Source organism: Dunckerocampus dactyliophorus, chromosome 7 (assembly GCF_027744805.1).
Source record: "Dunckerocampus dactyliophorus isolate RoL2022-P2 chromosome 7, RoL_Ddac_1.1, whole genome shotgun sequence".
NCBI classification, from domain to species: Eukaryota; Metazoa; Chordata; class Actinopteri; order Syngnathiformes; family Syngnathidae; genus Dunckerocampus; species Dunckerocampus dactyliophorus.
In genome coordinates this window covers 26314098-26341121 of record NC_072825.1, presented here as the reverse complement: position 1 = coordinate 26341121, position 27024 = coordinate 26314098, and the positions used below count along the sequence as shown (strand labels likewise).

The 27024-nt window shown below is 43.1% G+C and overlaps 3 protein-coding genes across 9 annotated transcripts in view; 1 reads left to right on the top strand and 2 right to left on the bottom strand.

The window, feature by feature from the left end:
* znf687a (zinc finger protein 687a) overlaps nucleotides 1-8669 on the bottom strand; it is a 43520-nt gene extending 34851 nt beyond the window's left edge. For all 6 annotated transcript variants that reach the window (XR_008571947.1, XR_008571948.1, XM_054780932.1 and 3 more), the window contains exons 1-9: nucleotides 8630-8669; nucleotides 6670-8233; nucleotides 4056-4305; nucleotides 3699-3862; nucleotides 3436-3620; nucleotides 2043-2219; nucleotides 1809-1971; nucleotides 1510-1737; nucleotides 1297-1409 (exon numbers count right to left, since the gene is read on the bottom strand). Coding sequence is in view for 4 of the 6 variants with exons in the window: in XM_054780932.1 (XP_054636907.1) it covers nucleotides 1297-1409; nucleotides 1510-1737; nucleotides 1809-1971; nucleotides 2043-2219; nucleotides 3436-3620; nucleotides 3699-3862; nucleotides 4056-4305; nucleotides 6670-8211 (2822 nt within the window). In the remaining 2 variants the exon portion in view is untranslated. The remainder of the gene's footprint in view (nucleotides 1-1296; nucleotides 1410-1509; nucleotides 1738-1808; nucleotides 1972-2042; nucleotides 2220-3435; nucleotides 3621-3698; nucleotides 3863-4055; nucleotides 4306-6669; nucleotides 8234-8629) is intronic.
* Nucleotides 8670-10104: 1435 nt separating this feature from the next.
* Nucleotides 10105-14357, bottom strand: LOC129184988 (26S proteasome non-ATPase regulatory subunit 4-like). Its single transcript, XM_054781594.1, has 10 exons — nucleotides 14212-14357; nucleotides 13410-13550; nucleotides 12979-13093; nucleotides 12801-12887; nucleotides 11986-12054; nucleotides 11678-11893; nucleotides 11505-11610; nucleotides 10834-10971; nucleotides 10597-10652; nucleotides 10105-10517 (listed from the first exon to the last, which is right to left on the bottom strand). The coding sequence occupies exons 1-10, from the start codon at nucleotides 14235-14237 to the stop codon at nucleotides 10347-10349; spliced, it is 1125 nt and encodes a 374-aa protein (XP_054637569.1). The 5' UTR covers nucleotides 14238-14357; the 3' UTR covers nucleotides 10105-10346.
* Nucleotides 14311-26713, top strand: LOC129184989 (C-reactive protein-like). Of its 2 annotated transcripts, XM_054781597.1 has the most exons (4): nucleotides 14311-14396; nucleotides 19217-19274; nucleotides 26000-26102; nucleotides 26176-26713. In XM_054781597.1, the coding sequence occupies exons 2-4, from the start codon at nucleotides 19217-19219 to the stop codon at nucleotides 26681-26683; spliced, it is 669 nt and encodes a 222-aa protein (XP_054637572.1). In that variant the 5' UTR covers nucleotides 14311-14396; the 3' UTR covers nucleotides 26684-26713. The 2 variants fall into 2 exon arrangements, with proteins under 2 accessions (XP_054637572.1, XP_054637571.1); XM_054781596.1 differs by lacking the exon at nucleotides 14311-14396 and having other exon boundaries at nucleotides 19161-19274.
* Nucleotides 26714-27024: the final 311 nt, after the last annotated feature.

The window sequence follows — 27024 nt, the reverse complement described above, 5'->3', positions numbered from 1 at the left end:
ATGTTGACGTGTTGTAGCATTGTATTAACCTGGATTCCACAACAGCACCAGTTTCTTTTTTTTATTTTTATTATTACCATCCACCAGAAGAAATATTTGCTCACGTGTGAAAGCTATATCCAGACTTCCCTCTCCCTGGCCACTTCGTCCAGCTCCTTACGGTGGATCCCAAGGCGTTCCCAATCCAGTTGAGAGACACAGTCTCTCCAACGTGTTTGAGGTCTTCCCTGAGGTCTCCTACCAGTCAGACATGCCCTGAACACCACCACAGGGAGGCATCCCGGAGGCATCCTGACCAGATGCTCTAGCCACCTCATCTGGCTCCTCTCAATGCGGAGGAGCAGCGGTCCTACTCCGAGTTTCTCCTGGATGACAGTGCTTCTCACCTTATCTCTAAGCGAGAGCCCAGGCACCCTACGGAAAAAACTCCTTTCTGCCGCTTGTACCCGCCATCGTGTCCTTTTGGTCACCACCCAAAGCGCATAGGTGAGGGTAGGAACGTAGATCGACCGGTAAACTGAGAGCTTTGCCTTTCGGCTCAGCTCCCTCTTGAGCTCCACGACGGACCGATGCAGAGTCCGCCATGAAAGCCATACAGTATTTTATTTTTAACATTGAATACAACTAAATGTGTGTATTTTTAAGCAAGACCAAGAATTTTAGAATACAGTAAGTCTTTGAATTTAATATTTTTAATAACACTGTTATACTGAAGCTATCCAATAATAAATAAAATACTTCTTACCATTAATGCAACTTCTGGTGCTGCAGTTTTGTATCGTACTCTGTATCGTTCTTTCTTTTCACCATCTTCTTCGTCAAAAGGGTTTGCTCTGCAGAATTAGGTAGCTGACTATTTGATTAAAGGAGGGAAGATTACTTATTCACACCTCAATGACCGGGGTAGGCTAAGACATTATCTACTAAAGGTCGAGTTTTGGTGTCTGACCTGCAAAATATCAAAAGGACAACTTGCATTGGCTCTAGCCAACCACATTGCAGTAGAAAATGGATGAATGGATTAAAATGCAGAAGAAAATTTTCGATACCGTACGTTATTTTTAACACTGTGATTTCTGTAATGTTTTACATTAAAATGTCAGCAAAAAAATTTCAAATAAATACATTCTATCATGTAAAGAAAAGTCTGAGGGACAGATGCAGTCATCAAAAGAGCCATATGTTCCCTACCTCTGTGTTAATATATTTCGCAGGGATACTAAATTTCAAATCCAAGTTTTTACACCCTGGCCACCCCTGACATAAATGCTGGTTTGCCAGCAGTGCAACACTCACTGGCAGGGGAAGCCTCGACTCGGGGCCTTGTGTTTGTCACGGATATGCCGTCTCAGACTTGAGGTTGAGGTGAAGGAGCTCTCACATTTGTTACAAGGGAAGTTCTTCAAGATCTAAAAGCACACACAATGAGATGAAAACGCCTGCTGTTGTGACTATTTTTTTTTTTTTTTTTTTTTTTAGCAAAAAACAAATGAATATGAACTTGGTGACCTTGTTATGCTGTTTAGCCATGTGGTGGATGTACTGTTCCCGGTCAAGGAACCGTGCATGGCAGTCAACACACTTCCACCCGGAGAGTGTCTTTGTCATCTCTGCGTTACTGTCCTCCTCGGTGTCTTTATCCATTTCATCCTCACCGTCTGAGCTCTCTAACTTGACTGGCGGCTGTGGACTAGAAGCTGGGGCACTGGGCAACTCTTGTTTGGTTGACTTGTGGCTCTGAGTAGAAGAAGGGACTACGTTAATAGCTCAACTTCAGGACTAGATTTGCTGAATAAGCATCAAAATACCTTGAAATGATCCATTAGAGAATTTCTCTGAGAAAACAGCTTGGTACACTCGGGACATTTATACACATGAACCTTTTGATTGGTTAAGTGTGATTCAAAGTGAACGCACAGCAAGGACTTGTGTGTGAAAACGGTGTCACACATGACACATTTATAGATCAACCTGTGGTAGACAAATATTTTCTTGTAAGAGGCACATACACATTTGAATGATACTATCTGTGTGCGGCGTACATGGCCTGTCCCTCGGTTAATGTCGGATGATGCGTCGTGATGTGACTTTGTGTGCTGGGTGCAGACTTGAAAGCCATGGGACAGCTGGGGCACTTGTGGAAAATATCACAATGAGCCTGCTGGATGTGAGACTTCACTGAGTTCAAGCCTCCAAACACCACCAGGCAACTGGAGCATCTGAAAAGAAAAAAAATCAACTCAATAATGTTCCACTCCAGCCAGGCTCAAACCAGAATCTGCAGAATGACAGTCAAGAGTGCTAGCCATTGAGATAAAAGCCCCAATTATCAACGCCATGTCCAGCACGACTCTTAAGGTGTCAGGGAGCGAGGTTTACCAGTGTACAACTGCACAGCCACACTGGCTGGCACCAGATCCGGATGTTAAGTGAATAAGTGAATGTTAAGATAAGTGAATTTCCGCAATGTAGGATTCAATATTTAGAAATTGAATATTTTTCATTTACCAGTTTACAATCTTCTGAGTACGGTTATAAACATTAGAGCCCTCTGGCCATGACATAACACCTGTATAGTCACCGTTACATTTGTATTATCCAATATAGTAGATATAATCACAGAAAATAAGACATATTACACATGAATAAGATAACAGACTCAGCAGACTTAGCAATTGCTCCTTGCTTTTTTTCTGGACAGCGTACTTCCTGTGGTGGCTGTTTTCTCATCAACAACACAACACACTCGTATCACCCAATATAGAAGACATACTGTAATATGAGTAAATAAGCCATTTAAAATAAAACTCCTACTTGTATGTGTCATAGTGAATGTGTTCCCTAGGGAATATCCATGCTTTTTACTAATAATATGCCATATTCAACCACGAAACAGCCATCATTTATTAGTTTGAAGTCCAGGACCACAAGGCTGACAAACAGCTTTTACCCACAGGCCATCAGGCTCCTCAACGAAGCACTCGCACACGCCGCACGCAACACACGCACACACTCATAGCACTTTATTTATTTATTTGTATTATTTATTTGTATTAATGTCTCTTCTGTTGTTGTTGCTTAATTTATTGGTATATATGTTTATGTGTTTATGTTTCTTATGTTCTTACTCTTTCATTTGTTTTCTTTCTTTTCTTGGGAGAATGAACAGAATAAGATTTTCATTGCATGGTATTACTGCTGTTGTACTATGCACATGACAATAAAACTCTCTTGAATCTTGTTAAGTAAGAGTGAGGGCTGATGTTTGAGCAATGTTCGCGATGTAGCAAAGGAGGACTGTATTCAATTGGATGTACCAATCAATTCATTGGGTCAAAGCCCTAATTGAGGCCAGCGTTTAAAGAAATTCTTAACATGACAGCAAGCTGCCCTAAAAAGACCTTAATTGAACGGCCACAGAGAGCAACGCCACACCTGTAACCAATGCGTCGTGAAAAGTGCAAACAAGTGTGATCCAGATGTGCCTGAAAGTGCGCCTGCTTGGCCGTGCCTCCACACTCAGGGCAGACGTACGGCGGGCCGCCTTGGTGGATGCGCTGATGCGCTGCTGTGCTGCAGCTGTTGGGCAGCAGCATCGGAGGAGTGCATTCCGTGCATGGCTGGAGGAAGAAGAACCAGGGTCAGAACATGCAAGGAGTTTTCAAGAAAAAATACAACAATGTACACATCTGACTCACTGTGCTTTGAGCTTGTTTGATTTCTTGGAAATGTTGAGCCACCTCCTCTCTACTGCTGAACTGAGCCTGACATTCTGGACATTTATTCCCAAAGCATTGCAGGGCATCTGCTTTGTTAGGTGTCGCCAGATGTGGCTGCACTTTGGGCTGGAGGGTGGACTCTCCTAAAAATTAGATATCATGATCAAATTGTTGTCATCATAAAACCTTTATTAAGCGGACAATAAGGCTGCAAGACCATGGACAAGACCATGAACCACAATTTTCTGGCTTCCATTTAAAATAAATCACACTATTATTATTATTATTATTATTACTACATACAGCTGTAACGAAACTCAAAGTATTGTCACTGACCATTGGGTTCATTCTGGCTGATCATCAGCTCCACAGGCACAGGATTCATGACCAAGTGTGAACACTGCATGATCAGGCCTCGCTCCTTGTGCTCCCTGGCGTGCAAAAGCAGGCTGCACTTGTTGAAGAAGGCTAACCGCTTGGCGCAGTGATTGCACGTCACCTCGATGCGAAGTGAGCGCCGATCGTAATGCCGGGCCAGACTCTGCTCTAGGGCGAAGGCGTCACCACACTCCAAGCAGCGGTAACCCTGCAAAGGTTTCAGAATCAAGATACTGACAGGAATTTGCAGTTTGCCGCAGTGCAGAATGGCCTGCAAAGCCCTGACTATTGTTTGTCCAATCATTGTACAGCAATGTGTTTACAGCATCCACAAGCATACCACTGTGACTCTGCATCCCAACAAAGGGGTACATACTTGAAAGTGAGACCTCTTATAAAGGAAACACAATGAAATGTGTACCAAAATGAACCACAGCAATGCTTGGTGGAGACAGGGCTTTAAAACTCAAAGTTCAATATGCATTTTTTTTTTTTTACAGTTTCAATGTAAAGGCCTCCAAAGTATCCAACCCAAACTGTACCACTTTTCACATTGGACCAGTTTGGTACAGTTGTGGAGGGTAGAACACTGCTATCGAACAGGGAATTGTCCACGTGACAAAATAATTGTTGGAAAAAAATGCTACTAGGTCCCTGATATTGATATTGGATATCAATCGATATCAGCAAAAAAAAAAAAAAAAGTATCAGATTATATCTGCCTACATCCAAAATCTCCCGTATTGGCACTCCCATACAAGCAGTCAATTCCTGACTCCGCCCCAGCACGTCTATCCAGCAGTGGCCGGATAAAGCCCATGTGATACCAACAGTGTGTGCTAACATTCTTAACAAAGAAGCAAGGAGTAAGAGTGATGTTGACCACGTAGCAGTATTTTTCATTGAAGTCTTAAACAGATGTTGCAGCTGAGTGCAAAACTTGTCATGCACAAGTTCCCCTTGCTGGCACCAAACTGGGGAATTTTAATATGAACAACCTCATCGCGCATTTGAAGCAGCATCACACGGGGAACTCCCAGGGCATGGCAAAAAGTCATTAGCTATAACAAAAGAGCCAGCCCGTCACTGGTGAGTAATATCGTGTTTAAACGCTTAATTGAGCACCTCGAACCTCATCATATTATGCCTAGGCTGCCACTACATTGTGGATAAAACTATACTCCACATGCATAAAGAAGTACTGCGGTACCTTGGTTAACATCCAAAATTTTTGATAACATTTTTACTTGGTTTGCATTCGTCCGCTTGTTTAGCATATGGTTTGTTTACACCATCATCTTGGATGACGCGGCCAAGACGAAATCTTGTGATGCTTGCACGAGATTGCGCAATGCGTTGTGGGCCGCGGGTGCCAGCTTTTGTTTATATGAGAGAGATACACGACATCACAAAATACATGGACTGCACAAAAGAGAAAGGCAATAGACCGTGCCGAGACAAGGCTGCAAGACCTCAAAATTTTATGGCTTAAAGAGAAGCCCGTCGTCATTTCAGAGGTATGTAAATGTGACGGCTCCGTCATCTGCTGCGGCCTACTCCGGCTCCCGCGTCGATGGTGACACTCTGTGTTTCTGCCCGTCTCATTGTACATCCGCAACACAAATTTCTGGTTCCGACGACAAAGCATAAGCATTCTAACTGAACGTAGCATGTTCACGGCTTCCTGAGTCAAACACAGCAGACGCCGCCAGACACCTTTTAAGGCATCCTCGCCGGTGCACTTCCCCAATGTCACTTACATTAAATAAATATATATGTTTAATAAACATTACATAAATAAGTTCATAAATAAATAAATCATAAGAATTGTTTTGTCATCATAAAAAAAAAAATGCAGACGCAGCAGAGGCACAACACAGTGGTGGCAGTCACATGCAGCCCACTACAACAGCTTCAGAAAGTCCTAGGTGAAACCCTGGGTGTGCTACTACTAAAGCAGTGTCCTATCACATTGCTAAAGATATCTAATTAAAAAGCTTCCCAGTTTCCCAGCAATTATTTAGCAGAAGAAGCTCTACCACAAATGCACCAGGAAGTCAAACGGACAGTTGCTAAGCCTGGAAATCTTTACAGGAATAAGGACAAGCTTATGTCTTTTAAAAATGTTTAAAAAAAAATTGTATAGTTAAAATAAAGTATTGTTGTGTTGCTGCCGACATTAAAATATTTCCTCTTAAATCAGACACTTTATTTCATATTTTGTTGTTTTGTGCTTTGGTATTAGCTGAGGATTTGAGCACAGCTAAAGGTTTGCTATAAGGAAGATTGGAGATTATATTTTACTTTTTTTACTATATTTATTTAAAAGAGAGACTTATTTTAGCAGCTATTTTTCTGTAAGACTTTTTTCATTTTAATGAAACAATACACACATATTTGGCTTTGACATTGTGGAAAAAATATCGGGATATATATCGTATATCGAGATACGAGTTTTGGTCCATATCGCACAGCCCTAATGCAGCCTAACAATCAATTACACACAATCGAATAGATTATTACTGTACATCCATCTGTGAAGTTGATAGTGAATCATGTTTGTCGGGTTTACCTGTGCAGGTAGAGGAAGGCCCCACTCGGCAGGAGGAGGTGATCTCAGGTCCGGTTTATAAGAGGGCAGCAGGTTCTTATTGGTGAGAATTTTGTTGAAACTTTCCACCAAGTTCGTCTGGCTCTTGGATATGATGGCCCCAGCACTGTTGACTATGGAGGCTGGTCTGCTGCTGCTGTTCTGAGGAGGACTCTGGAGAGTCTTGTGACCCAGGCTGCGTAGGCTGCCACCACTCGGGATAGTTGATGAGGCAGACATGGGGGGAAGAGGTGCTGTTCTGGCAATGCCAACAACTGTGGGAGGAACTTTAGATTTCAGGACTGCTGTGCTTTTTTCTTTGACTGTACCTTCCCGAGATATCCCCTTCTTCGATCTTGGATTGGGAGCTTGTGGTGAAGATTTTGTATACACACCCTTCAAATTTGCTCGCTTTTTAGGTGTTGTTTTTGGAGGCACTTTGATTTTAACTTTGAGGGGCAACAATTCAGTTGAAGCGGTCAGTGCAGCACTAGCAGTGTCTGATGATGACTCAGGTGGTGGGCCAGCATCATCATTTTCCTCATTTACAGTTTGCTCATCTCCTGCAGTCTTTTCACTGTCACTAGACCGGCCCTCATGTCTGGGCTCACAGTCCATAAGCTCCTCCTGATAATCAGAGGCAGACACCGGGTTGCTGCTTCTCTTGGCCAGCAGAAGCCCCGTCTCACTGGGTGGTGGGCTCTCAGGCGAGTCCCTCTCATCAATGATATGCTCTGGGTATTTCTCCTCTTGCACTGGTGCAACAAGACAGTTCTGATGGCTTGGAGGCTGTGGAGCAGCAAGGGAATCAGGCTTCCCCTCCTGCTCATCAGAGGTGCTGGAAGATGCATTTGGGGGACTGCTTGAGGTGGTTTCCGGGGAGGCGCACAGCTCAGGTTGATGCTTGACGCTGTGCTTCAATTTCGGTGGTGACGGCATGACAAATTCTGGGCTTTCATGTATGACCAGCGGGCTTCCCAAGTCTGGTTCTGAGTCCTCCTCATCCAAGTGCATGGTATTCTTATTTGAACCATTTCCATTGTGTGCTAAAGGAGAAGCATGCATTGGGGGATGTGCCTCCTCCTTCTGCTGCGTCAGCAAGGAAGGAACTGAGAATTTGGTAGGCTCCAGATGTGGATCGCAACCCGTGTCATCTTCGCTCAATCGCCACGGTGCCACGCTGGATCTTAGCTGACCAGCAGCAGCAGACCCATTAAGGGCAGCACTGTACTGTGAAGAGGCGTCATCCATCTCAGCAGTGTTTGTGGTGTTGTCTTTTTCTCCGTCATCTTCACAAGCCCGCAAAGTGTTCATCACGATAACACTGACAGCAGGGGGATCACTGTGAGAGGTAGGTGAGCCGGGGAAGGAGGAAGGGGAGCGACTTTGACCTTCCTTAGCATTATCATTATTATTGGCAGCAGACACCTCGTCGTCTTCTGGGCTTGACTGGATGGCATCAATGTCAGGGATATCAAACGCTGCCAGCAAGTCATCAAAGTCTGGGGTCTTCACGTCCCCCATCGCCCGCGTACAGTTGAAAAACCTATCAAGGCAATACGAGTTAGGAAAAAGTAATTTGTTGTAGTTTCCGTCAACATCTAAATGTAACAGCTGATGCCACAGGTTTAGTTATGTCTGCTGAATGTCAACTTGCTCGGCTTCATGCTATATAAACAACACACACGTCTTGCAAACTTACAATACAATAATAGCTTATTCTTGATGTCAAAACATTACATGTCACGATTCAACAAGTGGTTCGATCGGCTAACAGCTTAGCACGGCTGGCTAGCAGTGCTGACGTCAACAGATAAAAGTGGGAAATTGAGCAATATATGCACCACTCAACAAATTAATAATGCCCTTTAATCTTAAAATGTGCTACAGGTTCTCTGTTTAATGATAACATTCGCATAAACCTGTGTTTAAGTGGTGTTACCTGTCAACGAGCTAAGTTGATACCCTACTTTATGCTTGGTCGCACAAATATTACGTCACCTCAATGCGCAATGGGAGTGAACACTTGCTTTTACGTCAACTCAGTTCACTTTACAGCACTTTTGTTTGTGACACTGGAAGTAACACACGTTCAGTACAGTATACGAACGTGATACTATTACCAGTACTGGTTTAATTCAAGTTATATAACCCTGTTTAACTCAGATTGGAGCCAGAGGAAACTTTGGTGTCTTATGATGTGACTTCACTTTTCACATCTGTCCCCACCTCAGCAGCAGTCTCGGTGGTGAGGAAGAGACTGCTCGAGGACTCAACTCTGCATCGGAGAACAAAACTTAGTGCTGACCACATCTGCCAATTACTGGAAATTTGCCTTAACACCACATATTTTCAGTTTAGAGGGAAATTCTACAGACAAATTCATGGTTGTGCTATGGGCTCACCAGTCTCACCCATAGTGGCGAATCTGTACATGGAAGAGATGGAGAAACAGGCTCTCACATCCTTCTCAGGGACAAAACCAAGGCACTGGTTTAGATACGTGGATGACACCTTTGTCATAATCAAAAAACAAGAAATTCAGTCTTTCACAGATCACATCAATGCGGTGGACACCAATATCAAATTTACTCGCGAGGACACTAAAGAAAACCAACTAGCCTTCTTAGACTGCAAGGTAATTATAGGAGAGGACAGACAGCTACTTACAGAGGTCTTTAGAAAGGCCACACACACTGACCAATACCTGCTTTTTGAATCAAACCATCCACTACAACATAAACTAGGGGTTATTAGGACCCTCCAACATAGAGCGGAACAAATACCAACTAGTGCTGAGGGAAAGAAAAAGGAGACACAACATGTTCAGAGAGCGCTCTCAACCTGTGGGTACCCACGGTGGGCTTTTAACAAATGCCAAAAGAAGAGAGTAGGGAAAGAAACCCAAAAGCCCACAGAAGCAAAAAGGAGAGGAGTGGTAGTCCCTTATGTAGCGGGGGTCTCCGAAAAACTCCAGAGGATCTTATGGCAACTTATGGCATCTTATTTCAAACCAGTAAATACCCTGAGACAAAAATTAGTGCATCCTAAAGACAAGGCTCCAAACCAGAAACAGAGCAATGTGGTCTATTCCATCCACTGTAAAGATGAGGAATGCAAAGAGCACTACATTGGGGAAACTAAGCAAATGCTCCAAAAAAGGCTTTATCAACATCGACTGTACGACTGTACGACTGAGAGCCTACACAGACGCCCTGTTTAACTCTGTCATATTTTTGATGATGCTGCATGTTCCAATATGATACAACATATACAATGAGTCAACATATAGTATATAAATTTTGATATAATTTAAATATTAAAAAGGTTGTAAAAAAAAAAAAAAGTGGTGAATTTGTATAACATTGTATTCAATGACCATATACATCAATATTCTAGAAAATGACAAAAGCGTTAAGGTTTCTGTGAATTTATTTTGGATTGTGAGTTGAAAACTGTTCGGCATTTAGAAAAATTATGAGAGACATTTTAATTCAACCTTAAGTTAGAGGTAAAGTTTAGACAGCAACATGAAGATGTTATGAAAAAAAAAAGACAAAAGCAAAACAGTGCTGGGGAAAGTAAATGGTGTTCTTTGAAATACACCCACATCCTCAGAAATATTAAGTGATCATAGAATATATGATCTTCCTCGCTGTTCATTTCTTTTTCTCCTCATCCTTCTTGGTGTCAGGTTTAGGACCAGTCTGTGAGGCCAGCGAGCCCATAGCGTTACGGATGGCCTCGTTGTTGGGGTCAACGCCGGGAAGGTTCTCCAGGACACTTTGAAGGAACTCTGGATCCTGCATTACGTCATAGTCTTCTTCATCCTGAACATGGGTGACAGACTTGAACTAATTGGTTGCAGGGATTACTTTTTTATTAGCCAAAACTTGATGTAATATTTACCTTTGTCTCATTTGAGTCCATGTCAGCACCTGTGTCCATGTCCTCACCACCAAACTCTACAAGGAAATGAAGAAGCAATCTTATTTCACAAAGTCGACATAACTGAAACAATCCATTGCTTGCACCTTTGCTTTGTGACTTTGGCTAGAGCAGTGCTTCTCAAACATTGGGATGGCCCCGACCCCGGCCCCTGACTTAATGACTTAAAGAGGTGACTTAATGATGTGAAGTCTTAACCTGCTGCTGATCCTTGCATGGACATCTGCAGAGCATAGGCAATCTGTTCGTCCTCCGTCATGCGGCTGAAGTCAGGCAAGGCAGGCGTAACAGAGTCCGTATTTGGAACAGACATCTTCAACAGGGCATCCTCAGACTCTGTAACAGACAGACAGACAAATGCCGCATGAAAACAATCTGTTGCTCCTCCACCCATCCTTCCAGTATATATACAGTCATGGAAAAGATTATTAGACCACTCTTGTTTCTTCAGCTTATTGATCCATTGTAATGCCTGGTACAAATAAAAGGTACATTTGTTTGGACAAATATAATGATAACAAATATAGCTCATAAGAGTTTAATTTAGGAGCTGATATCTAGCAACTTCCATGGTTTTCTTAATAACCAAAATCACTTGAGTTCTGACATGAATAGCTGTAGCATTGTACTGCCAAAAAATGTAACTCTTATGAGATATTTTTGTAGTCATTGTTCTATTTGTCCAAACAAAGGTACCTTTAGTTATATCAGGCATTAAAATGAACAAGAAACTGAAGAAACAAGGGTGGTCTAAGAATTTTTTCCATGACTGTAGGTCTAGCCCAGCTGACTTTAGGTAAGAGACACCCTGGTCTGTCTCTCACGCTAAAAGAAAAAGACACTACAAGTTAGTGAATGTTGTTTATTACCATCTGCAGGTGAGGAAATGCCAGCTTCAGTAGCTGATGCCACAGCGGCTCTGCGGGCTTCATCCTCTTGCCGTTGTCTCTGCTCCTCCATCGACACCCTCAGTGCCTAGAGAGCCGCAAGTACAATTTGTCTAACAGTGAAATACAGTGTCCCCTTTTAGCTGTTCTCTTACCAGGGCCAGCTCTGGGTCTGCACTGGGATCCACTCCAAACTCAAAGTCACTGGCACCTAGACCTAACACCGCACCGCCTTCCCCGGCAAGAATGGGAGAGGACAGTAGCGCGTCCGCCAGACTTGGGCCAGGAGGCACTGTGACCAGATGGGAGCCCGTGCCCTCTTTACCGTTCAACGTGTTGATGAAGGCTGTCAGTTTTTCTGTATTCATTTCCTGTGAGAGAGCATTGCAGTGATCATGTACAGCACAAAAGGCAGGTGTGTGTGTGTGTGTGTGTGTGTGTGTGTGTGTGTGTGTGTGTGTACCTCCTCTCCAAAGTTAATGATATCAACATTAACTTTTTCTTTCTTCAGACGTTTTGCCATTTTGACCAGCTATAAGAAGAAATAAAATAAATTAAATATTACAAAAATCCCATGTTTCTTCATATAGTGGTGGGAGGAGTTTAAACGCAGTCTATCAGAAGCGTTTAGCAAAGTGGAGGTCTTTAATTGGCGTCATAACATAAGTAACAAGTAATTAATATTATTAGCTAATATCATATATCAAAATAAGCAATCAAATGTATTTAAAATAATACCGTAGTGACTTAAATACAGGACAACCCTGAATATAAAAATATATAAGAAAGTTTTTGGAAAAAAAATTGGTTTAATAAAAGATGAAAAAAAAGCAACAAAATGGATCTTTTAACAATTGGTAGATTACAACAACAAAGGATACACGGATACTTCAAAGATTTGGTTTGTGCTACATGTGTTAACAACTTCTATTATCCAATACATTTTTGTGTGACCAAACTAGGCACACATTTCTTCCTAACAATCTGCCTCTATCCATCCATTTTTTATGCCGCTTGTCCTCACTAGAGTCGCGAGGGTATGCTGGAGCCTATCCCAGCTAAAAACTTCAAGCAACAAGCGGGGTACACCCTGGACTGGTCGCAAACCAATCGCAGGGCACAAATAAACAACCATTTACACTCACATTCATACCTATGGATAACGTAGAGTCGTCAATTAACCTAACATGCATGTTTTTGGAATGTGGGAGAAAAGCCACATAAGCATGGGGAGAACATGCAAACTCCATACAGAGATGCCCAAATGAAGATTCAAACCTCTTTTTCATTGTCCTCCACTGGACTGCCAACGAACGCAATGATGCGCATCTTGTGGTTTTTGCCCTGTCTGTGCTTCAATGCCAACTGCAAAGGAGAGGAGAACAAAAAATATTAAGACCACCAACACCAGCAAAGTGCAGTACTGCAAAAAAAAAACCCAAAAAACTTAACTTACATGTGCTACCCTGATGCCGGTGCAGAAGCTGATATTCCCACGAGGCTGCACAGCATGAAGCTTTGACAGTATCCTCCCTGTGTCTGGAGTCAGTGTTGTCAGCACTTCACAGTTGCTGCTCAGAAGAGAAATAAATACTTTATTATTCACATACTGTATCTCTTATGCAAGCACACTGAATGTGTGAAAGTTGATCTGGATTTCGTCCCCTTTCTGAGCAATTTTCTTATGGCTTTGGCTTTCCTTCTCTTTGACACATTGCCACTGTGGGAATCTGATTTGCGCTTACTAGTCATGATGAAGAGCAGGAGGTAGGCAGGAGGTAGGTTTTTTAGAGAAAGTCTCATTTATGAACCAAATTGCTTAGATCAAAACCACAATTTTAAGTAATTTATGGGAGTGCACCGTACTGCAAACACAGTGCTGCTTACTTTGCCATGGTGATGAGGCCCACGTTGTTTTCAGGGTTGCTGCGAGTCTTGGAGTGACAAACAATATTGACTGCATCCTGCTGAGCCTGAAGCCTGGTGGGAAGAAAGTCGCCATTGCGCATGTACTCACTGTTGTCCACACTGCAAACATCACAGGAAAATGGCTGTTACAAATAAAACACTTCTAAGAAAACAGAAAGCATGTTAAGTATTAGTCATTCATGATTTTGCATGAGTGCATGCTAGAAAATGTAATACGAAATGATTAGTGGGTTTAAACTGATATGGTACAATTGTGTGAACAGCAAATTAGATAACAAACAATTTGTCATGCAGAATACCTTCCAAAATAAAAATGTAACTGCAACTGATGTAACTACATGTGCCAACCTATTAGCAACAAGAGACGGCAAACGTTAGCTTTGACAATGACACTAGCTTATGTGTTGCTGCTTAAGGCTAACACTTTGCAATAGCCGGTTTTATCATATGTACACCAACAAATAACAGTGCACAATGCTCCATATGTACCGGAAATAAACGTTTCTATGTTTGTCATTCGTGACCATCCAAATGTAGTTACTGACGCAAAAAAATCAACATTCTTGCTAGCTAAGCGCTAGGTGGCTAGTCTTGGGGGGTGACTCAGGAAAACCCCCCCAAATAAAAGTATTTATCTTAAACAAACGAATTTAGCGGCAAAACGAAACCAACGTGAGTTTTATAGTGTATGGAAATATTTTCTCCCACTGCATACAATGACATTAAACGTTAACTTTAAACCTATTTTTGGTATCCTTACCAGACCATAGTACTTTCGAGCACCATCTTGAAGGCTCTTGTTTTCTACGTCATCGTCACGCATGATGGGTAATGTTGTTTTTTGAAGCTGAGGAATTATGGCACTCAAAGATCCAAGATCTCAAGAAACATGAATTGCTAAATATTTATAACAATAACAAAGGCAATCATGTTACTAAAATGTAGGTAGGTATAGGTGTATATTATTATTATAGTAATGAGGTGAGTGAGGTGAGGTGAGTTATTATAGTTATTATAGTAATATAGTCTAACGAACTGTTGGTGTTGGTGTTGATGATCTAGATTCTGAACGCACCTTACTGTTAATTGGTATGGGTGGATAAAGAGGAAGGGTGTTGTGTGAGACAAAGGTCGGCAATAAAACCTGTCAGAGTCTGTGTGGCTCGAGAAGAACGTTAAATAAAATACAAATTTGTATACACAAAAGAAGCACGAGAAGAACAAGAAAGCTGTTTGAAGTAAGTGTTGTGTTCCTCATTTATTTAAAAGGACTACACTTCTCTGAGGAGGCGGTCAGACGGGTAACCTGTGGAATGAGAAGTTCAAAACATCTACTTTCATGCAACGTTGACAAGTTTTACCTTTTCATCACACCATTTACGACCCTCCAAATCACATTTTACATCTCTGGCCAATGTAAGTATGTTTCAAGATAATAGAAAAGCTCCCAGCATTGATGTTATTGCAGAAATGCATTGCTAAATTTATCTTGAAATCTGTGCTAAATCACGTTGGAAAGATACTTATTTGCTAATCCACAACACAGAGAGATAAGGCACTTGCAAAATATGAACACAGCACATAATGCACCATGTGATAATGTACACATAAGTGCTTTGGACGTGTATTTTTACTTTGTCTAAAAATATCTCTGTAAATTGTAAGCTAGCTAAATTTTCTCTGTATTTGATTTAAAGCAGTGGCTCTCAATTGGTGGGTCACGGATCCATTCTGGGTGGGTCGCAGGTTATTTTGAAGTAAATTTCATCACTATTTTAGTTATCTTCCTCCTCATTGCACAGTTCTAAGTAAAATGTCTGATTTTGTGGTCTTATTTTGTGCAATTTTGCTATTTAATGATCATTTATGCATTATTTGTATGCATGCCGATATCATGTTCTTCCTCGTTTCCTTGACAAAATGCCTTTTAAATTCCTTTAAAATACACTTTGGACATGTAATTATCATTCAAAAGATGACAAGTGATTTAAAAAAAAAAAAACTAATACATTTGCTTGGTTTGACTTAAGTAATAGTATAAAATAATAATGAAGGAATAAATAAATCTAAAAATGACTTATTTTAAATAAAAGCGTAAAAAATAATACAAATAATTCTATTCCATTCCATTTTCCTCCGCTTATCCATGTCTGGGTCGCGGGGGCAGCAGTCTCAGTAGGGAAACCCAGACTTCCCGGTCCCTGACCACCTCCTGCAGCTCCACCGGGAGGACACCAAGACGTTCCCAGGCCAGCTGTGAGACATAATCCCTCCAGCGTGTCCTAGGTCTTCCCCGGGGCCTTCTCCCGGCTGGGCATCCCCGAAACACCTCACCAGGGAGGCGTACGAGAGGCATCCGGACTAGATGCCCGAGCCACCTCAACTGGCTCCTCTCGAGGTGAAGGAGCAGCGGTTCTACTCTGAGCTCCTCCCGGATAACCGAGCTCCTCACCCTGTCTCTTAGGGTGAGTCCCGCTACCCTGCGAAGAAAACTCATTTCAGCCGCTTGTATCCGCGATCTCGTTCTTTCGACCCAAAGCTTGTGACCATAGGTGAGGGTGGGAACATAGATCAAACTGATCGAATTGAGAACTTTGCCTTCCGGCTCAGCTCTCTCTTCATCACGACGGTCCGGTACAGCGACTGCATTACTGCAGACGCTGTGCCAATCCGCCTATCGACCTCACGCTCCAACCTTCCCTCACTCGTGAACAAGACCCCGAGATACTTGAACTCCTCCACCTGGGGCAGGACCTCATTCCCAACCCGGAGGGAGCAACCACCCTTTTCCGACTGAGGACAATGGCCTCAGATTTGGAGGTGCTGAGTCTCATCCCAGAAGCTTCACACTCAGATGCAAACCGTACCAGTAAACGCTGCAGGTCACAGCCCGATGAGGCCATCAGGACCACATGTCCGCAAATAGCAGAGATGAGATCCTAAGGCCCCCGAACTGGACTCCCTCGACACCTTGGCTGCGCCTAGAAATTCTGTACATGAAAATTATGAACAGAATCGGTGACAAAGGGCAGCCTCGGCGGAGGCCAACGTTCACCAGAAACAGGCTTGACTTACTGCTGGCAATGCGAACCAGGCTCCTGCTCCGGTTGTACAAGGACTGAATGGCACGTAGTAGCACGCCACCAATCCAATACTCCCGGAGCACGCCCACAGGACACCGCGAGGGACACGGTCGAATGCCTTTTCCAGGTCCACAAAGCACATGTAGACCGGTTGGGCAAACTCCCAAGTACCCTCCAGTACCCTTGCAAGGGTGTAGAGCTGGTCCAGTGTTCCGCGACCAGGACGAAAACCACATTGCACCTCCTGTAGAGGTTCGATTAACGGTCGTACCCTTCTCTCCAGCACCCTGGAATATACTTTCCCAGGGAGGCTAAGGAGTTTGATCCCCCTATAGTTGGAACACACGCTCCGGTCACCCTTCTTGAAAAGGGGGACCACCACCCCAGTCTGCCAATCCAGAGGTACTGTTCCCGACTTCCACGCAGTGTTGAAGAGACGTGTCAGCCAAGACAGTCCCTCAACATCCAGAGCCTTGAGGAATTCAGGGTGAAACCCGTCCACCCCCGGAGCTTTGCCAATGGGGAGCGTTCACACTCACATTCACACCTATGGACAATTTAGAGTAGCCAGTTAACCTAACATTCATGTTTTTGGGATGTGGGAGGAAGTACCCGGAGAAAACCCACACACGCACAGGAAGAACATGCAAACTCCACAATCTACTGACTGTGTGGCCAAGGTGCTAACCACTAGGCCACTGTGCAATTTGCTAATGGTTTAATGGGTTAATTCATCCTGAACATGCATATGAATCAAACTGTAGCACATCACATAGTACAATTCACAATTTTGCATGTCCAAAAAGGAGTAGGAAGAAGCAAAGCTTATTTAATCCTACCCCTCATCAGTTTCACATCAGTTGCAATACATTTATTCACCTCTTGTTTTTCAGGGGTACATTGTAAGGCCACATGACAATGTAGTGCAATCATAGCCAAGGTTTATACTTACTGAAAGGAAGCTACAGACTTAATGATAATAACTGATAAAATGGTTGACAGAATGGTAGGTTGATAATGAGTGAATACAGACCATGTACTCACCACAATGAAGAGTTAGTAGTCAGTGTAGTAGTGGTTAGACATTGTATTGTATGTAAACAGTAGTTCAGGTCTCTTCTTTGTATTTTGTGAACATCAACTGCTTGTACTTTTTCTTAAAATCGCTCATTTTAGTACATTGTTTGAGTTCCTTAGTCAATCTGTTCCACAACTTGATTCCACATACAGAAATGCTGAAAGTTTTCAGTGTTGTCCGTGCACATTAGTGTTTTAGGTTAAATTTTCCCCTAAGACCATATTTCTCTTCTCTTGTTGATAAGAATTATTTTACGTTTTTGGGTAGAAGGTTATTATTTGCTTTATGCATAATTTTAGCCGTTTGAAAGTTTACTAGATCCGCAAATTTTAATAATTGTGATTTTATAAATAAAGACTTTATGTGTTCTCATTATGGATTATCGTAAGTGACCTTTTTTGTAGCACAGTTTGTGAGTGAAGTGCACTTTTGTAATTATTACCCCATAATTCCGCACAATAAGTTAGATATGGTAATATCAGTGAACAGTAGAGCGTATGTAGTGTTTTTTTTTTTAATTTTTTTAATGCTAATCATATTTGTTCTTAGGAATGTGATTTAGCATACTGTGGATTCCAAGACAAATTTACAAGTAGTATTACTTTTCTGCATTACCATCACTGCTGAGAGCTTTTGTGTTATATTGGCCAGAGATGTAAGGTGTGATTTGGAGGGTCATAAATGGTGTGATGAAAAGGTAAAACTCGAAAAGTGCATGAAAATAGTTGTTTTGAACTTCTTACTGTTAGCTATCATAAGTCAAAAAGTATGACAACACAAATGGTCATTTTAGTTGCACAAAACAGCACAAATGCAACACAAAGGAATGGGACTATTTTTGATTTAATTTGATGCAAATGGGGGGGCTGCATGAACTTTGATTGAACGATAACTCAAAAATGAAAGCAGTGCAAACATTATTTTGAATTGCACAAAACAGCACAAATGAATGGAACTATTTGACCAGAGCTTTGCTTGGGTTAGGTCACAAACCTTGCACCGGATGCCCTCACTGCGTATCAAACCCACACCCTCTGGCACCAAAAGCAGAAGCATGTGTGATTACCTCACCTGGGACTATCAGAAGACTCTGTCATTTATTAATTTCACTGACATTTTACAAACCATTTTTGATTTTCACGGAACTACGGGCCATAGTGTGTCCTTTTTCAAGTCAATATCCGACTATTCGGTTTTTCAAGGGCCGGTTGGCAACCCTACCTGTGCATCTCGTGGGGGGCGCAGCCTCCCCCGTTCTTTAAACCGAGTGATGCCACTACTTGTAACCTGTTTGGTTTGTCGGGCTAAGTAATCATTTCAATTAATAATTGGTGTTTATGAAGAGTTCAAAATCCTCCATGAATGTTGATATAAGTGAACAAATACAACTTAACGACAGATAAAAGGCAAGTCGAGCATTTGCTCAAGCCAGTCAAGGCAAGGTAAGACACTGCATGTTTTTGGGGTGCTGACTTTCTCCTGATATTATCCATACAGCAAATGTAACAACACAGGATGAATGATATATCATATAGTACGGTATGTCAAATGCTACACTCCACTTTCAATATAGTCATGCAATGCTGACTTGCGTTCTATTTCAGATGGAGAAACTCTTCCTTCTAATGGTGATGCTTGCTACATGCTGTGCAGCACCCACAGGTAGGAAACCGTTTTAGACCCCCAAAAAGTGATTCCATGTAAATAGCTGCTTGGTTACACAATTTTGTGTAATTTCCAACACTGGATGGTTGTTTTTTCACCAAATGTACATTTTATGATGGTGTCCAAATCACCTTGCTTTCATCAGACTGTTGCAGTTTTTTACCACATACGTTTGGAGAACATGTGTCTTTATTTACAGTTGAAACCAGAAGACACAAACATTTTTTTTCTCGAAAATCTGATGAAACTTATCCTGTTTTTACGTTAGCACTACAATAGAAATAATTTTGGAATAGAAAAAAAGGGTTTGTATGCATGTGCTGGGCAAATTACTTCTAAAAAACAATTATGTATAGTTATTTAGTTGTCGTTATTATTACCAAAAAAGTAACTGAATTACTATCAGAATTACTCCTTCACAAATGTAATTAGTTGCTATAGTTGGTCATTTTCGTGGCATGTTTTCAGTGTGTGGTTCAGAGCTTAGCAAGTGCATACTGGAACTAGTGATATGTCGGTCGTAAAACAAATCGGGTCATTCATCTCTGAAATGAACGACAGGAGCCAGGTTGCGTTGCTGGGAGCCAATTGGGAGCCGATTAGGTTTTTCCTCGTCTTTTTTTCTGTTAAATTGTCATTGGTCAAGATGTACTGTATGTCGGGGTTAAACACGCTGTGGTGCTCTAAGAGCCAATTCGTGAGAAATTTGCATGAAGAGATTTGACATATTTTGACCTAATTTGTCTATTGAGATGGGTCTTTGTTTTTGTATTTGATAATATAACATTATATTTTTGTATCCGTTCACTGAGGTTTGATATCATGTATTTTTACATTAGTAATTCATTTCACACAATACACATAATTTGGTAATGAATTTAAGACGACAAAAAAATCTAAGGGGCCACTTGAGAGCTCTTTTTAGTGAGCCGAGCCAAAAGAACCGGCCCTCTAAAATGAGCCGAAATTTCCATCACTGAATGAAACACCTGCTTGTGTTGATATTCAGAGAGCCGATGTCCATGAATGCACCTCGTGTGTGATTGGTGGAGAATGTGTGAGTGTGCTACAGTATGCAAAATGGAGATAAACAGTGTTGGAACTGAGCACCAACATTACCACACGTACAATAGTTATTGTATAGCTAATCACCCTCTCTGTGATGAATAATTCAATTCAAATCAAATCATGTCAATAATTTGACCGTTTCAACACTTGGCTGTGAGCACACACAAGCCTAATGTTGTGCATTGTATCAAAGTGCCTCTTTACAACCAGAAGGGGGTGCTGTTGAGCCTGTGGCATTTTTGCCCCAACAGTGCTGTTTTAGTTTATTTAAAGCAGGGGTTCTCAAATGGTCTCAACTCAGGCCCCACAAAAACATATTTCCCACACTATTGAGCACTTCTGTTGATGTGTTAAGGTCAGAATAAAGTAAAAAAAAAAAAAAAAAAAAAGCATCAGACTGTGTGAATGTGTAGGACCCCACAATAATAACGCGCCACAGTAATTAATTAGACTACCGCAGTTACTTGAAAACAATAACAGCATTAGCAATGCCTCTTCTATTTTTTTATTTATTATTTTAATTTTTATTGTTTAATTGTATTTTTACAATGTGTACTCTGGACACCCCTGCAATAAATGTGTTTTAGTTTTATTGTACTTTGGTGGGGCCGCACGGTGGTCTTGTGGTTAGCATGTTGGCCACACAGTCACAGTCTGGAGATCGGGAAGACCTGGGCATTTCTGTGTGGAGTTTGCATGTTCTCCCTGTGCGTGGGTTTTCCCACATTCCTGCATTCCAGGTTAATTGGCGACTCTAAATTGTCCATAGGTATGAATGTGAGTGTGAATGGTTGTTTGTCTATATGTGTCCTGCGATTGGCTGGCGACCAGTACCCCGCCTCCAGCATGCCCCCGCGACCCTAACGTGAGAAGCGGCATAGAAAACGGATGGATGTACTTTGGTGGTCGCCCTTTTAAGGAAGGGTGACCGGAGGGTGTGTTCCAACTACATGAGGTTCACACTCCTCAGCTTCCCTGGGAAAGTCTATTTCAGGGTGCTGGAGAGAAGGGTACGACTGCAGGTACGAACCTCAGCTACAGGAGGTGTAATGTGGTTTTCATCCTGGTCGCGGAATACTGGACTAGCTCTACACCCTTGCAAGGGTGCCGGAGGGTGCATCAGAGTTTTTTCAACCGGTCTACATGTGCTTTGTGGACTTGGAAAAGGCATCTGACCGTGTCCCTAGCGTTGTCCCGCTGGGGGGTGCTCTGGGAGTATGGTATTGGTGGCACTACGACGTTTCGAGCCTGTTCCCTGTGAACGTTGGCCTCCACAAAGGCTACCCTCTTGCACCAATTCTGTGACCTTCAGCGTTTTCTGGGGTGGTTTGCAGCTGAGTGTGAAGCTTCTGTGATAAGGCTCAGCACCTCCAAATCCAAGGCCATGGTTCTCAATTGGAAAAGGGTGGATTACACCCTCAGGGTGTACCCCGCCTATTGCCCAAAGTCAGCTGGGATAGGCTCCAGCATACCCCTGCAATCCTAATGAGGATTTAGTGGCATAGAAAATGAATGATTGCACCTTCAGGGTTGGAGGTGGAGGAGTCCAAGTATCTCGGGGTCTTATCTCGGGAAAGGTCGACAGGCGGATCAGCACAGCATCTGTTGTTCCCACCCTCACCTATGGTCATGAGCTTTGGGTCGTAACCGAAAGAACGAGATCGCAGATACGAGTGGTGGAAATTTCCTCCGTAGGGTGGCTGGACTCCCCCTAAGATATCGGGTGAGGAGCTTGGTCATCCGGGAGGAGCCCAAAGTAGACCTGCTGCTACTTCACATCAAGAGGAGCCAGTTGAGGTGGCTCGGGCATCTACTCTGGATGCTTCTTGGACGCCTCCCTGGTGAGGTGAGGTGAGACCTCAGGGCAGACCTAGGACACGCTGGAGGGATTACGTCTCACACCTGGCCTGGGAATGCCTTGGTGTCCTCCTGGTGGAAATGGAAGAGGTGGCTGGAGACCAGGACGTATAGGCTTACCTACTGAGACTGCTGCACCCAATACCCGGACTTGGATAAGCAGAAGAAAATGGATGGATGGATTTACAGTGGTTGAAATCTCTATTATGTTCGTTGGTGTGTGCAGATCTTTCGGGCAAAATGTTTGTCTTCCCTAGGGAGACAAAGACAGACCATGTGAAACTGTTGACAAACAGGACGTCCTTTGATGCCCTGACCATCTGTCTCAGGTAATGAGGTAATCAGCGGCGCTCGCTTCCATTTCACCAGTTTAAGTTCTCACCCGTGATGTGTCTGATCAGGTTATTCACAGACCTCACCAGGAACTATGGGCTCTTCTCTTTGGCGACAGCTGCACACACCAATTACTTTGCGCTCTTCAAGACAAACTCGCGGCATGTTATCAGAGTTTACTCTCTGGATGGCGGCACAGACTTCCTGTCGCCATCTTTCCCTCCCAACTCCTGGCACTCCATGTGTGCCACCTGGAATTCCACGAACCGCGTGGCATAGTTGTGGATGGATGGCAAGCACATCGTCAAGAGGTTTGTCCACTCAGGGCAGCCCATCAGTGGTAAACCCATCACCATCCTGGGCCAAGAGCAGCACACCTATGGTGGAGGCTTCGACGCCGGGCAGTCGTTCATTGGGATGATCTCTCAGGTTTACATGTGGGACATAGTCCTCATACCCTTTGAGATTCGATTCTATGGAAAGTGTGATTTTACGACACCATACCAACTTTATTTTAAAAGCTTTATTTAACTTTATTTGAAAAGCCCTTTACCGACAACCGCAGATGTAAAACAAATGCTGTACATTAAGAAAAACTTAAAACAAACATTAGGGATGTCCCTATATGCCCAATATCGGCACTAAAATGTGGTATCGGTAAATGTCGGTATCAGGTTTTTTCCCTATAATGACAGGCTCTTGTGTCCCTGTTTGCTCTGACTGTGCTAATTTCTCGCCCTCTATGTTAGCATCTGGGACACTAGCTGTTAGCCATGTTTCAGTGAAACCAAAAAGCTGCACTCCTTCAAGGTCTTGATGTTCTTTTTCAGCTTGTCAGTCTTGTTCGGTATTGAATTCACATTTCCCATGATAATAGAAGGTACAGAAGGCTTGAATCTCCACTTCCTTGCTAGCCGCTTTGCTTTCATCTTAGCCCCTGCTCTGCCGCCTCGATACAGAGAATCATACCGATGCTGGACCTCGCTCTCATGGCACGTAAAAATGTGCTTGAATAAACACGTCTCGACATGGACAAGTCCATATCCACAGGATAGAATATATTACTTAATATATTATAATAGTAGGAGAACAAACTGTGCTGCTTGAAAGAGGTAGATACGTAGATGATAATAATACATAATAATACATAATAACAATACATAATAACAATACTAGACAAATTATAATAACAATACTTAAGTTAATAATTTTTTGAAAGGCAGAAAAAGTATCGATCTCTGTTACACATATTGTATCGGTTATATCGGAAATTGCAAGTTGGACAATATCGGCATATCGGATTTCAACAAAAAAGCCAATTTCGGACATCCCTAACAAACACACAGTTACAAAATAGAAGGAAAAGGAAAATCTACCATAACGAACCAATGCAAAGTCCGTATTACTGCAGACGCCACACCAATCCTCCTGTCGATCTTGCGCTCCATCCTTTCCTCACTTGTGAACAAGACCCTGAGATACTTAAACTCCTCCACTTGGGGCAGAATCTCATCCCCGACCTGGAGATGGCATTTTTCCAAGCGAGAACAATGGACTCGGACGTGGAGGTGCTGATTCTCATCCCAGCCTCTTCACACTCGGCTGCGAATCGATCCAGTGAGAGTTGAATGTCACGGCCCGATGAAGCCAGCAGGACTACATCATCTCCAAAAAGCAGAAACCCAATCCTGCAGCCCCCCAACCGGAACCCCTCAGTAAGCTGGCTGCAACTAGAAATTCTGTCAACAAAAGTAATGAACAGAATCGTTGACAAAGGGCAGCCCTGGTGGAGTCCAAACCTCACAGGAAAAGTATTGTCGGCAATGCGAACCAAACTCTGACAGCAATCATACAGGGAACAAACTGCCTTAATTAGGTGGTCCGGTACTCCATATTCTTGGAGTACTCCCCACAGAATTCCTTGAGAAACACGGTTGAATGCCTTCTCCAAGTCCACAAAACACATGTAGACTGGTTGGGAAAATTCTCATGTACCCACAAGGACCCTGCCAAGAGTGTAGAGCTGGTCCACAGTTCCACGACCAGGACGAAAACCACACTGGTCCTCCTGAATCCGAGATTCAACTATCTGGCGGATCCTCCTCTCCAGAATCTCCTGAATAGATCTTACCAGGAAGGCTGAGAAGTGTGATGCCACGATAGTTGGAACCCATCCTCCGGTCCCCTTTCTTAAAAAGGGGTACCACCAGCCCGGTCTGCCAATCCAGAGGCACCTTCCCCGATGTCCATGTGATGCTGCTGTGTCGTGTCAACCAAGACACGCAAACAGAATCCAGGACCTTAAGGAACTACGGGTGGATCTCACCCACCCCTGGGGCCCTGCCACAGAGGAGTTTTTGGACCACCTTGGCAGCCTCAGCCCCAGACCCAGAGATAGAAGAGCCCACCACAGAGTCCCCAGACACTGCTTTCTCACTGGAAGACGTGTCAGTGGGATTGAGGAGGTCTTCGGAGTATTACTTCCGCCGGTCCACAACATTTTGAGTCTAGGTCAGCAGCACACCATCCCCATGATACACTGTGTTGACTGTGCACTGCTTCCCCCTCCTGAGGCGGCTGATGGTGGTCCACAATCTCTTCAAAGCTGTCCGGAAGTTGTTCTTCATGGCTTCTCTGAACTCCGATGTCCGATTTTTTGCCTCAGCGACCTCCAGAGTCAATGACCTCTTGGCCTGCAAGGTACCTGTCAGCTGCATCTGGAGTCCCATGGGCCAGAAAGGCCCGATAGGACTCTTTCTTCAGCTTGACGACATCCCTCACCACTGGTGTCCACCAACAAATTCTGGGATTTGGGACGAAAGGCACCGACCACCTTATGGCCACAGCTCAGCTCAAAGTCCATTTATTGATTTCTCTCCTCAACCCTGCATATAAAACTATTTGAGGATGTCCAGTGGGCTACATGGTGATTGTCTACAACAGTGCATTTGTGTAGTTATCTTTGCAACAGGCAGCATTGTTGCTACAGTGTTGAATCTCAAGTTAACCTCAGATTTATTTATTGTAAATTTCAGAAGCCAAAAACTTACCACTTCCACACGTAATAGGAGGAGAATTTTTTTTAATGTCGGACAGTCCATGGTTGACTTCATGATTTCATGCAGTGTTACTTAATAGGTCGTGTCTCAATGTTTTGTGTCCTTACTGCCACCTAGTGACCGGAATACTACATAAAAAACCTGGTCTGATGAGAGCAATAATCGTGCCGTATAATCAGCATCTTGATAAATGCCACACCTATGAGGTGGATGGATTATCTCAGCAAAGTGCTCACTAACACAGATTTACACAGATTTATCAACAATATTTGAGAGAGATAGGCCTTTTGTGTACACTGAAATTTTTTTTTCTTTGTTTAATTGTATTTTTCGAATGTGCCGCGGGACACAAAAAAATAAAACACTGCTGCTTGAAATGTCTAATGTTTTTGTTGTTGTGTGCAGATCTTTCAGACAAAGTGTTTGTCTTCCCCAAGGAGACAAACACAGATCATGTGAAACTGTTGACATCTAAGACGTCGTTCGATGCCGTGACGGTCTGTCTCAGGTAAACGAGGTGATCAGCAGCCTTTGCTTCATTTTCACCAGTTTGGGTCCTCACCCCTGGTGTGTCTGATCAGGTTCTTCACAGACCTCACCAGGAACTACGGGCTCTTCTCTTTGGCGACAGTGGCACACAGCAACGACTTTTTGCTCTTCAAGAGAGACACAAACGATGTAATGAGTGTGCAAGCTCGGGGCGGCAGCACAAACTTCCTGTCTCTGTCGTTCCCCCCCAACTCCTGGCACTCCATGTGCGCCACCTGGAATTCCCAAAACGGTGTGGCACAGTTGTGGGTGGACGGCAAGCAGACCATCAAGAGGTTCATCCACTCGGGGCAGCCTATCAGTGGTAAACCCATCACCATTCTGGGCCAAGAGCAGGACACCTATGGCGGAGGCTTCGACGCCGGGCAGTCGTTTATTGGGATGATCTCCCGGCTTCACATGTGGGACTACGTCCTCTCCGCCGCTGAGATCCAACGCTACGTGGAGGACGCAAACTTCAGCCCAGGCAACGTCTTCAACTGGAGGGCTCTCGACTATGAAATCGTCGGGAATGTTTTGGTGGAAGAAGAGATCCTGTAGCAGCGTGACGTAATCACTACACGGTGTGGGAAGTGGATGCAGCAGCTTGACAAAAATAAAGAAAAACACTTTTCAAACTTGCCCCAACCTCATTTTCTTAAAAAATGCAACTTTATCTGTGTCTCATATTATGATTAATATGAGTAGGCCTGTCACGATAATTGATAAAACGTCGATCAATTTTGTCGGCCTCGATAAAACATTTTTCTGTGTCATCGTGACGCATGATATAGTTCATGTTTTTTTTTTAAGCTGACAACTTGTGGAGCTCAAGTCATTTCTGTAGAATGGAGTAACTATTGTAGCTGGCAACACGACAAGTTTGAATCATACAGGACATA